Source organism: Chiloscyllium plagiosum, chromosome 21, assembly GCF_004010195.1.
Source record: "Chiloscyllium plagiosum isolate BGI_BamShark_2017 chromosome 21, ASM401019v2, whole genome shotgun sequence".
Lineage (NCBI taxonomy): Eukaryota > Metazoa > Chordata > Chondrichthyes > Orectolobiformes > Hemiscylliidae > Chiloscyllium > Chiloscyllium plagiosum.
Window position 1 is genome coordinate 57,601,560 of NC_057730.1, and position 12,924 is coordinate 57,614,483.

Genomic DNA, 12,924 nt, shown 5'->3' on the forward strand with positions numbered 1-12,924 from the left:
CCTCTCCCTCCCCTCCCCTATCTCTCTCTCCCACTCCCCCTCCCTCTCTCTCCCCCTCCCCCTGACCTCTGTCCCCTGGCTAGCTCCATCCTTCTGCATTGCTCTTTCACCATTTCCTTGACACTTCTTGTGGGATCTTGCTAACAGTTACTTTCTCCATTTCCACCAATGTCGCTGAGACCAGGAGGAATCAACACAGCTTCTGATAAGGAGCCAGAGCCTTTCCAGTGAAACAGGATCAGCACTCAGCTCCTTCCCAGTGAATAACAAAATCACACTATTTCTCTAAATGGAGACCTGTGACACAGGAGTCCGTGCTGGGACCACTGCTGTTTGTGATCTACATAAATGATCTGGAGGAAGGTGTAGGTGGTCTGATTAGCAAGTTGCAGATGATACTAAGATTGGTGGAGTAGCAGATAGTGAAGGGCACTGTCAGAGAATACAGCAGAATATAGATAGATTGGAGAGTTGGGCAGAGAAACGGCAGATGGAGTTTAATCCAGACAAATGTGAGGTGATGCATTTTGGAAGATCCAATTCAAGAGCGAACTATATGGTAAATGGAAAGGTCCTGGAGAAAATTGATGTACAGAGAGATCTGGGTATTCAGGTCCATTGTTCCCTGAAGGTGGTAATGCAGTTCGATAGAGTGGTCAAGAAGGCATACGTCACGCTTTCCTTCATTGGACGGGGTATTGAGTACAAGAGTTGGCAGGTCATGTTACAGTTGTATGGGACTTTGGTTTGGCCACATTTGGAATACGACATACAGTTCTGGTCACCACATTATCAAAAGGATGTGGATGCTTTGGGGAGGGTGCAGAGGAGGTTCACCAGGACATTGCTGGTATAGAGAGTGATAGCTATGAAGAGAGGTGAAGTAGATTAGGATTATTTTCATTAGAAAGACGGAGGTGAGGGGTGGGGACCTGATTGAGGTCTATAAAATCATGAGAGGTATAGACAGGATGGATAGCAAGAATCTTTTCCCAGAGTGGGGGATCAATTACTAGGGGTCACGAGGTCAAGGTGAGAGGGGAACAGTTTAAGGGAGATACGTGTGGGAGATTCTTTCCACAGAGGGTGGTGGGGGCCTGGAACGCGTTGCCAGCAGAGGTGGTAGGGGCGGGCACAATGGCATCATTTAAGATGTATCTAGACAGATACATGAATGGGCAGAGAGCAGAGGGATACAGATTCTTAGAAAATAGGCGACAGGTTTAGATAGAGGATCTGGATCAGCGCAGGCTTGGAGGGCCGAAGGGCCTGTTCCTGAACTGTAATTATCTGTTCTTTGTTCTTTGTTCTTTGTTTCTCATTCTTTATGAAGCTATAGACATTCGGTAAATTGCATTAATGTTTAAAGATAAAACATCAGAGTGAGTCAACATTCTGTTACACCCAGAACAATCTTCACCTCTCCTCCCATCTCCTGAACGTTCAGAGGCTTTTGGAAGATAAAGAGTATATTTGTCATTTTGTAGTTTACCTGAGTCCTTTTTTAATGACATGGTTTGGACTGCAGGTGGTTTCACCTGAGCATTCGGTCTGTCGTGGTTGTTTATTGTCCAGGAACCACCCAGAATCCACCAAGCCACGGACCTGGACATCGGCTCCCAACTGGGCCAGGAGATTGGCCACTCGCTCGATGTTCAGCAACACTCCGGTTCCACCAGCACTGCAAGCAGATCATACACCTCATGGAGATTCAACACTTCTCAAACAGATACCTCATGGAGATATGTTACATATAGATTATATCCCTCACATAGATATTACACATATAGAATATGTACCTCATGTGGATATGTTTCTTAAAGATTGCATACCTCGTGAAGCTACGTTATATACAGATTATACACCTCATTGATATATAACATATAGATTATATACCTCATATGGGTCTATACATATAGATTATTGACTGTATTTAGATTGTATTCTTGAAAGTTGCAAAATTGTGAAGAACATTCACAGACATTTCTTACAAATTTCATTTGTTAGCTCAAAAACTTTTTAATGCATTTTTATTCTTGTTGTAAATATTAATTCCATTAAAATACTCGATGATCCATTTCCTGAAGGTCTGATGTGAGGAAACTAGAATCACATGATCCAACGTTATCTTCTCCAATCAGTTTCCTTTGCTCAGTGCTCCCAAACTGCAACCTCCCCCACCCCCCACCCCCCAACTCCCTAACCAACCCTGGGCTGGCTCTGAGACGGGAAAGCATCCCCTTTAGGTTTCTGAATGTCAGGAGGTCACTTTAACACTCACAGCCCATGGAGCCCTTTAACACGGGGAAGCTGTTGTCATGGAGACCCCCATCACACGACTCTTGATGGGCTGGAAATTCTCCTGCTCTTACCACCTGCCAAAGGTGTACCATAAGGCCCTGAAAGTTGAAAGACAACATCTCTGGCTACGCAGTGAATTCACCTTGTGTGGTGATCAGCTCTCAGAGAGGGACTCAAACATGGAGCTCTGAGCCATTGCCCACAAAACCTCCAGCTTTAAGCTTCACACCATTTACAATCCAAACTTACAGCTCAACTTCCATGGCATTAGAAAGCCACAAGGTAATGCCAATAATTTTGTGGGTCAGCTGAGATGACAGTTATGTTTAAAAGGGATAGTTGAGTGGGATGGTTTGGGAATTGGTTGGGCTCTCAATCCCTTTCACACTGAGAAAATAAAGAACAACTGACTTATTCCAGGTCCACAGTGGTACCTTGGATAGTCTCTTGGAAAGAGCAAGGGAAAACAACCAGATTTCTGCAAATCCACTGTAAGAAATGGAGGGAATATGTTCCCCTTCCAACAAAGGAAAACGGAGAAATTACAAATTGGAATGGCCTGGGAAAAGAAGATGCAGTAGTGAATCCTGAATCTGGAAATGAAGAGGTTCTCAGTTTTATTTTGCAATGGGAGACATTGGAAAGGAAACCTAATGTCAGAGGGAAGAGAGTGACTGTTCATTGACATGTTTCTCAATTGAAGGAGTAAAGTTAAGACTGAATTTAGCAGATGGGGGTGGTGTTGCCTTTTGTACCCCTGCCCCCACCCTGACGGTGAACTTGAAGATGGGCAGGATATATGAAATACAGTGAGTGGGTCAGCCCACACGACCCACCATCCCAACTCCCTCCCTACTCCGGGTAGGGCATGGGGAGGGGCCCCCACTCCAGGTAGGGCATGGGGAGGGGCCCCCACTCCGGGTAGGGCATGGGGAGGAGCTAAGCAGTCAGATTACCTCTTCGACCCATTGGGATCCTCTCTTGCCGTTTGGTGGACTGGGTGGAGGATTGTATTCCAGCCAAGCTGCATGGAAACATGTGACCAGGGGAGGGAAGCAGCAGTGCACAACCTGAAGGTACGGTAGGAAAGGAGGAGGAGTTGTTACCCCCTTCAGGTGCGATCACTGCACACCCCCCACTCTTCATAACCTGCCCCCTCACCCCACTTCCCCATCCCTCAAACCTGACCCCCACCTATAACTGTGCTGAGGTCTCTGACCAAACTCCCCAGCATCCGCCCCCCCACCGCCCCCCCACCACCCCGCTCTGGTCAAGCTGCTAATGCTTCTACATTTTTTCTTCTTTGTGGATAAAATGCATAGATTTCTATTGTGGCTTGATTATGTTTTTCCAATAACATTGTTCAGATGATTGAACAGGAATGTCCGAGGGGATTTAATGGAGAGATACAGGGGGCAATGTCTCATAGTGAATACGAACACAGCCCTCTGGGCTCTGGGATATAACGGCAAACCAGGGCCCGGATGTTACCCTACAATGTGGTGGGGCATCATCAGCCCCAGTTTTAACTCTGGAGAAACTACAGAGAAGACATTCTCTACAGGGGGAGGGGAAACAGAAAGTCAGTTATTCTCATGATGAATTGGAGATAGTAGCATTGACTGGGAGTTTGGAGCCTCATCCTAATCCTTTACCACTCCGCCATTAACATATTCACATTGCACTCACCCACGTGTTGTGAAAAACTAACCTTCTTCAGAAATCACGTTGTCTCCAATATAATCACATCTAAACTACTCAGCTGACCATCACAATCTTATCTAATTTTATATGGACCAGGCATTTAAAAGATTTCAAAATGATTGCGTTCATCATCTTTTATAAAAATAAACCTTCTACATAGAACATAGAACATAACAGCGCAGTTTAGATCCTTCGGCCCCCGATGTTGTGCTGACCTGTGGAACCAATCTGAAGCCCATCTATCCTACACTATTCCATTATCATCCATATGTTTATCCAATGACCATTTAAATGCCCTTAAACTTGGTAAGTCTATTACTGTTGCAGGCAGGGCGTTCCACACCCCTACTACTCTCTGAGTAAAGAAACTACCTCTGACATCTGTCCTATATCTATCACCCCTCAGTTTAAAGCTATGTCCCCTCGTGCTAGCCATCACCATCCGAGCAAAAAAGCTCTCACTGTCCACCCTACCTAACCCTCTGATTATCTTAGATGTCTCAATTGTCAATTCTCAATCTCCTCTCTAACAAAAACAACCTCAAATCCCTCAGCCTTTCCTCGTAAGACCTTCCCTCCATATCAGGCAACATCCTGGTAAATTCCCTCTGCACCCTTTCCACAGTTTCCACATCCTTCCTGTAATGCGGTGACCAGAACTGTACACAATACTCCAACTGCGGCCGCACCAGAGCTTTGTACAGCTGAAGCATGACCCTGTGGCTCTGAAACTCAATCCCCTGACCAATAAATGCCAACACACCATATGCCTTCTTAACAACCCTATCAACCTGGGTGGCAACATTTCAGGGATCTATGTACATGGACACTGAGATCCCTCTGCTCATGCACACTACCAAGAATCTTACCATAAGCCCAGTACGTTTTATTCTTGCTGATCCTTCCAAAGTGAATCTCCTCACAGTTTTCTGCATTAAACTCCATTTGCCACCTCTCGGCCCAGCTCTGCAGCTTATCTATGTCCCTCTGTAACCTGCAACATCCTTCTGCACTGTCCACAACTCCACCGACCTTCATGTCATCCCCAAATTCACTAACCCATCCTTCTAAGCTCTGATCCAGGTCATTTATAAAAATGACAAACAGCAGTGGCCCCAAAACAGATCCTTGCGATGCACCACTAGCAACTCAATTCCAGGATGAATATTTCCCATCAACCACCACCTCTGTCTTCTTTCAGCTAGCCATTTTCTGACAAACTGCTAAATCACCCTCAATCCCATGCCTCTGTATTTTCTGCAATAGCCTACCGTGGGGAACCTTATCAAACACCTTACTGAAATCCATATACACCATATCAACCGCCATGCCCTCATCCATCTGGGTGGTCACCTTCTCAAAGAACTCAGTAAGGTTTGTGAGGCATGACCTACCCTTCACAAACCATACTGACTATCCCTTATCAACTTATTCCTCTGTAGATGATTATAAATCCTATCTCTTCTAACCCTTTCCAACACCTTACCCACAGCCAAAGTAAGGCTCACTGGCCTATAATTACCAGGATTGTCCAGACTCCCCTTCTTGAACAGGGGAACCACATTTGCTATTCCCCAGTCTTCTGGCACTACTCCTGTAGACAATGTCAACATAAAGATCAAAGCCAAAGGCTCTGCAATCTCCTCCCTGGCTTCCCAGAGAATCCTAAAATAAATCCCATCCATCCCAGGGGGTTTATCTATTTTCACACTTTCCAGAATTGCAAACACCTCCTCCTTGTGAACTCAATCCCGTCTAGTCTATAGCCTGTATCTCAGTATTCTCCTCAACAACATTGTCTTTTTCCAGTGTGAATACTGACAAAAAATATTCATTTAGCAATTCCCTTATCTCCTCTGACTCCACGCACAACTTTCCACTACTGTCCTTGATTGGCCATAATCTTACTCTCGTCATTGTTTATTCCTGACACATCTATAGAAAGCTTTAAGGTTTTCCTTGATCCTATCTGCCAATGACTTCTCATGTCCCTTCCTGTCTCTTCTTAGCTCTCTCTTTAGGTCTTTCCTGGCTGACATGTAACTCTCAAGCGCCCTTACTGAGCCAACACGTCTCGTCCTAACATAAGCCTTCTTCTTCCTATTGACAAGAGATTCAACTTCCTTAGAAAGCCACGGCTCCCTCGCTCAACCACTTCCTCCCTGCCTGACAGGGACATAATTATCAAGGACATGCAGTAGCTGTTCCTTGAATAAGCTTCAAATTTCAATTGTGCCCATCTCCTGCAGTTTCCTTCCCCATCCTATACATCCTAAATCTTGCCTAATCACATCATAATTGCCTTTCCCTCAGCTATAACTCTTGCCCTGCAGTATATACCTATCCCTTTCAATCACTAAAGTAAACATTACTGAAGTGTGGTCACTATCACCAAAGTGCTCACCTACCTCCAAATCTAACACCTGGCCTGGTTCATTACCCAGTACCAAATCCAATGTGGTCTTGTCCCTTGTTGGCCTGTCTACATACTGCGTCAGGAAGCCCTCCTGCACAAATTGGACAAAAAACTGACCCATCTAAAGTCCTCAAACTAGAGCATTTCCAGTCAATATTTGGAAAGTTAAAAACCCCATAACAATTATCCTATTACTCTCGCTCCTATCCAGATATATCTTTGCTATCCTTTCCTCTACATCTCTGGAAGTATTTGGAGGCCTATAGAAAACTCCCAACAGGGTGACCTCTCCTTTCCTGTTTCTAAATTCAGCCCATACTAACTCAGTAGATAAGACTTCAAATGTCCTTTCTGACACCGTAATACTGTCCTTGACCAACAATGCCACACCTTCCCATCTTTTACCACCTTCCCTGTTTTTATTGGAACATCTAGATCCCAGAACCTGCAACAACCATTCCTGTCCCTGCTTTATCCATGTCTCTGAAATGGCCACATCATCAAAGTCCCAGGTACCAACCCATGCTGCAAGTTCACCCACCTTATTCTGGATGCTCCTGGTGTTGAAGTAGACACACTTCAAACCACCTTCCTGCTTGCTGGTGAACTCTTGCAACCTTGAAACCCTATCTCTGACCTCACTGCTCTCAACCACCTGGACACTGGAACCACAATTTTGGTTCCCATCCCCCTGCTGAATTAGTTTAAACCCTCCCGAAGAGCATTAGCATATTTCCCCCCTCCCAGGATATTGGTACCCGTCTGGTTCAGGTGAAGACTGTCTCATTCGTAGAGGTCCCACCTAACCCAGAATGAGCTCCAATTATTGAGCAACCCAAATCCTTCCCTCCAGCACCATCCCTGTAGCCACGTGTTCAACTCCTCTCTCTCTCTATTCCTCGTTTCACTAGCACATGGCACGGGCAACAAACCAGAGATAACAACTCTGTTTGTTCTAGCTCTAAGCTTCCACCCTAGCTCCCTGAATTTCTGCCTTAAATCCCCATCCCTTTTCATACCTATGTCGTTGTTACCTATTTGGACCATGACTTGGGGCTGCTCCCCCTCCTCCTTAAGGATCCTGAAAACACGATCCAAGACAAAATGAACCCTGGCATCTGGGAGGCAATACGCTAACCATGAGTCTCTCTCATTCCCACAGAACCTCCTATCTGTCCCCCTAACTATGGAGTCCCCAATGAGTAATACTCTGCTCATCTCCCCCCTTCCCGTTTGAGCAACACGGACAGACTCTGTGCCAGAGACCTGTGCCCCATTGCTTACCCCTGGGTAAGTTGTCTCCCCCCACAGTATCCAAAACAGTGTACTCGTTGTTGAGGAGAACAGCCACAGGGGGTCCCTGCACTGCCTGTCGGTTCCCTTTCCGTCCCCTGACTGTAACCCATCTACCTCCTTCTTGTACCTGAGGTGTGACTATCCTTCCCTTTTAATTGTACTTATTTTTATTTTGTTCTTTCAGGGGATAGCCGGTATTTGATGCCCATACCTAAACAGAGTGGCTTGCTCAGTCATTTCAGAGGGTAGTTAAGAGTCAGCGACATTATTGTGGGTCTGGGCCAGATCAGGTAAGGACGGCAGATTTCCTTCCCTGAAGTACATTTGTAAGCCAGATGGGTTTTTATGACAATCAGCAATGATTCCATGGTCACCATTACTGAGATTAGTTTTCGGTAATCTATGAGCCATGGTTTATTCCTTGAATTTTAATGCCATTTAACTGTGCGTGGTGTGATATCAATCCATACCTGGAGACAATTATCCTGAACCTCTGGATTATAAACCTAGTGACATTACCACAACACCATTATCTCCTCTGTATCAGTTGTAAGAAATCTGCCTTAATTAAATGAGCCTTTTGCGAATAGGTATAAAAGTGAGAATGAGAATTTGATCCGCACAGTATGAGGCCACATCTTCAGAGAATCTATGGAGATTCCCTGGAATTGTCTCGGTCACCGGTAACCTTTGCGTGCTGACATTCCAAGGTTCTGGGATCGTTTTGTACATCCCGTTATCTTGACAAGTGCAGGCAGTCCCTGAGCAGTGAACACATTCAGTTCTTGAGTCTGTTTGTAAGTATGCAGGCCAGTATAAAATAGCCAATCAGAGTCTGAGGAACTGTTCATACATCAAATCTTTACAATTAATGCACCCTTGTGTAGGATCTCATTTGTAAGTATGACGGTTTATAAATCAGGGGTAAGAACCAGCAATTGTTCCTGATAAACTGTAGATATTTTCTAATTAACTTGCTCAGGGATGTTATGATACACCTCTTGAGCTGATGGGTCTTTAACCTAGACCTCCTGTCTCAGAGGCAGGGACACTGCCACTATGCCACAGGCTAGCAAACTGTAAATTAAGCTTGAGCTGGGAGCCGGGTAAAATGGGGGCTGACCATTCTGATGGGTAGATCCCTGTCTTGTGTCTATCGGATGGACTCACCAGGTCCCCAGGAAGAGGCTCAGTGACAGGGGATAGTTCTCTCCTTACAGGGGACACTGCTTGTCAGAGTGATCCATTCTTTGAGAGGTGGACAGACCAGGAAGACAGAGGTTGAGTCAGCGATCAGTCAGCCGGGGAGCAGGATGCTGCCTCATAGATTACTGAGATTAGGCACACTTTGTGTCAACTCCTGAGCTCACTGTCTGGTATCAGTGAGCCCACTGGCCCACACTGTACCTTGCCCAGGATATTTAGCTGGTCTATTCGAGCCACATTTCTGCTTCTTAATAAATTATCCTGGAATTACTTTGGAATAGTTGACTGTCTATTTTTAGTTAATTTGGGTCCCATATGCCAGATCTTACACAACTTATATCCCTAATTATAATGGATAATTAATTAGGAATTAATCAAGAATTAAGTTAAAATCTTCTGCAAGATGAATTGATTTAATGCAGAATCTGTTTATTTTTAGGAGAATGTTTTAAGGGAATTTTCTAATTTATTATTTTGAACACCTCAGAATGGCTAGGAGAGGGTCAGGAATTAAACTGGTAACGTTTTGTTGAATATTTCCATTTCTGGCTGGACAATGGGGGAGATATGGAGATGCCGGACGCTCTTTATAATAGATAAAGTAAGTGCTGACCCTACAAGGGATTGGAAGCCAGTGATATTTAGCAGCTGGGGTAGCACGGTGGCTCAGTGGTTAGCACTGCTGCCTCACGGCGCCAGGGTCCTGGGCTCGATTCCCACCCTCGGGTGACTGTTTGTGTGGAGTTTGCACATTCTCCCCGTGTCTGCGTGGGTTTCCTCCGGGTGCTCCGGTTTCCTCCCACAGTCCAAAGATGTGCAGGGTCAGGTGAATTGGCCATGCTAAAACCTGCTGGAGGGTAATGCTACCACAAGTTAATACTGCTGGGGGTTAATCCTGCTGGACATTAATGCTGCTGGAGGTTAATGCTGTTGGAGGTTAATGCTGTGGAGGTTAATGCTGCTGGAGGTTAATGTTGCTGGACATTAATACTGCTGGACATTAATGTTACTCGAGGTTAATGCTTCTGTAGTTTAATGCTACTAGAGGTTAATGCTGCTGGAGGGTAATGCTGCTGGGGGTTAATGCTGCTGGAGGGTAATGCTACTGGAGTTTAATTCTGCTGGAACGTAATGCTGAGGGCGGTTATTGTTGCTGAAGTTCAATGCTGCTGGACATTAATACTGCTGGGGTTTAATGCTGCTGGGGGTTAATGCTGTTGGAGGTTAATGCTGTTGGGGGTTAATGCTGCTGGAGGTTAATACTGCTGGAGGTTAATGTTGCTGGAGGTTAATGCTGCTGGAGGTTAATGCTGCTGGAGGTTAATGCTGCTGGAGGGTAATGCTGTTGGGTGTTATTGCTGCTGGAGGTTAATGCTGCTGGAGGTTAATGCTGTTGGGTGTTATTGCTGCTGGAGGTTAATGCTGTTGGGGGTTAATGCTGCTGGAGATTAATGCTGCTGGAGGGTAATGCTGCTGGAGGTTAATGCTGCTGGAGGGTAATGCTGCTGGAGGTTAATGCTGCTGGAGATTAATGCTGTTGGGGGTTATTGCTGCTGGACGTTAATGCTGCTGGAGGGTAATGCTGCTGGAGGTTAATGCTGTTGGGGGTTATTGCTGCTGGAGATTAATGCTGCTGGAGGGTAATGCTGCTGGAGGTTAATGCAGCTGGAGATTAATGCTGTTGGGGGTTATTGCTGCTGGAGATTAATGCTGCTGGAGGGTAATGCTGCTGGAGGTTAATGCTGCTGGAGATTAATGCAGCTGGAGATTAATGCTGTTGGGGGTTATTGCTGCTGGAGGTTAATGCTGCTGGAGGTTAATGCTGCTGGAGGTTAATGCAGCTGGAGTTAATGCTGCTGGAGGGTAATGCTGCAGAGTGTATTAATTTTCTCAGTCTATTTCCATTTTGTGTTTGAGTGAGAAAAGATTGAACATCTTAGCTCCGTCCCTCTCAAGACCCTGGTATCGTTGGTCTCTACTTTAGGAACATGCTCAACCTTATTAATGCAACACTGATGTAATAAACTGCAGCTTGTTTTAGACCCTGAATTGCTATTAGTTCGACTGCTAGCTATGTTTCCTCGCCCATTGTAGACAGAACAGGTTTGAAGATCTCTCTAAGGACACATGGTGCCGAGTCCAGCTTGTTTCCATGACACACTGAGCCATGGTGAAGACCCATTGTACAACATGGTGAGCAGCAATGGCTGCAGCGTAATAACCCCGCCAGGATGGAATTCACTGACTCTGGTGACAATGTATTGGTAACATGTCCCTGTCCAAAAAATGTTTTTTTTGTAAAAGAACAAAACCCAGCTGTCAGCACTATGAGGAAGCCAAGTCTGTTTCAGTGAAGTTTGAACAGATGGTTCAGTCCTATTGAGAATCTCAGGATGACAAAATAAAATTGTAAGTAGAAGACATTAATATTTAAATAGTCACCCTCTCATCATCACATTTAACAGCAGTGATGACAATTGATGAATTCAGTCATTTATTCTAAAGTGAAATAAACAACAGTACCTGCAGTTAGTAAATGAAATCCCTCTGTAAGACACAGTGCAGCTTGGACAATTGATAAGAGTGAAACTCACTTACCTGGTTCCAGCGAGCATGACCACTTTCGCCAATTTAACACCTCTTGGAACTAAATCTTTAATCACCTCCCTGACAATCAATGAGCCCATAAACGCATAATTAACTGGAAAGGAAATACCCACATTAATGCACAGAAACAGTTTTATTTGTTTCTCCTTATAACATCGCAAAAAATATACCTTGGCGGGTTTTTGATGCAATTCCACTCCATACATCACTTGAACAATAAGGTACAAACCTGTTTCATAAATATAGAAATGAACAGTTTATTAAATATATTTCAAATTACTATTTCCTGTATCCAACACAAGAATATGTACAGATTTAATTTAGTGATGGGGTATACAGAACAGGATTGGACATCCTGGAGAAAACAATTCATAAGGCATAGAATAGCTTCTAAACTGAACACTAAGTTTGAACCTCCACACGCAGATCTACTTAAGCATACACTTAGCATGACAGGTGATGTCCTGTGTAAAAGCAGCAACAGACATATTCGCGGAGATTTTAAAAGCCTCCACAACTGTTTTTAATCTCATAACCAGCAAGATTTCAGAGAGAAGTTCAGCGTTCAGTGGAATGCATACATTATTTCATTCAAGGTTGCAACAGATTAGTGATTTGTTCAACCGTGGTGACTTAAAGGCAGAATTCTTAACAGACCAAATAGTTGAATACATTACTAATGAGTCTTTGTCAGATTTATTACAGTCCAAAGAAGACTTAGAGAAGGCCATTCAGATAGTTAGTGAAGTAGGGGTCCAGAAACAATGCAGCTCAATCCTAAGAAGAGAAGATCAACCCTGACCCAAGTGACCAGTAGAGTTCATTCAGTTCTTAAGGACACATGTTAAGGCATGGCCGGACAGACTGTACACAATAACAATCCTTGCCAACACTTTGGGGTAAAGATCACACAAAGAGATAAGTAAGGTAGGTTGTTGTCCAGTAGAAGACAAGCCCAAAGATTGCCTCAAGGAAACAGGTTAGCTATATTTCAATTTGATAAAATGATATTTATGTCAATGGGCACTTCCCAATGTTTCCCAACACTGAAGAAATTGGCAGAATATTATCAGGTAGGAAGCCTTGGTTGGAAAACACTAACTACATTCAACAGAAATACAATGACTTGGTCTGGGAGCATGCCTCTGATGGTGAGACATACAACAAGACCCCTGTGCTCCCACCCCCAAGATATGACTGATCTCAGAAAGGACAGAACCATATTACCCAAAAGCTTCAGTGACCTATCTGTTACTGTGCCCTGGGTCTGAGGTGTGTGTGTGTGTCCGTGTGTGTCCGTGTGTGTGTCTGTGTATGTGTGTGTGTGTCTTTGTGTGTGTGTGTCTGTGTTGGTCTATGTGTGTGTGTGTGTGCATGTGTCTGTGTGCGTGAGT

General features: G+C 44.6%; 1 protein-coding gene across 1 annotated transcript in view; it reads right to left on the reverse strand.

The window, feature by feature from the left end:
* LOC122560369 (carboxylesterase notum2-like) overlaps positions 1-12,924 on the reverse strand; it is a 71,771-nt gene that overhangs the window by 16,751 nt on the left and 42,096 nt on the right. Inside the window, exons 9-11 of the mRNA XM_043711005.1 lie at positions 11,701-11,759; positions 11,522-11,624; positions 1,493-1,681 (exon numbers count right to left, since the gene is read on the reverse strand). Coding sequence (XP_043566940.1) covers positions 1,493-1,681; positions 11,522-11,624; positions 11,701-11,759 — 351 coding nt within the window. The remainder of the gene's footprint in view (positions 1-1,492; positions 1,682-11,521; positions 11,625-11,700; positions 11,760-12,924) is intronic.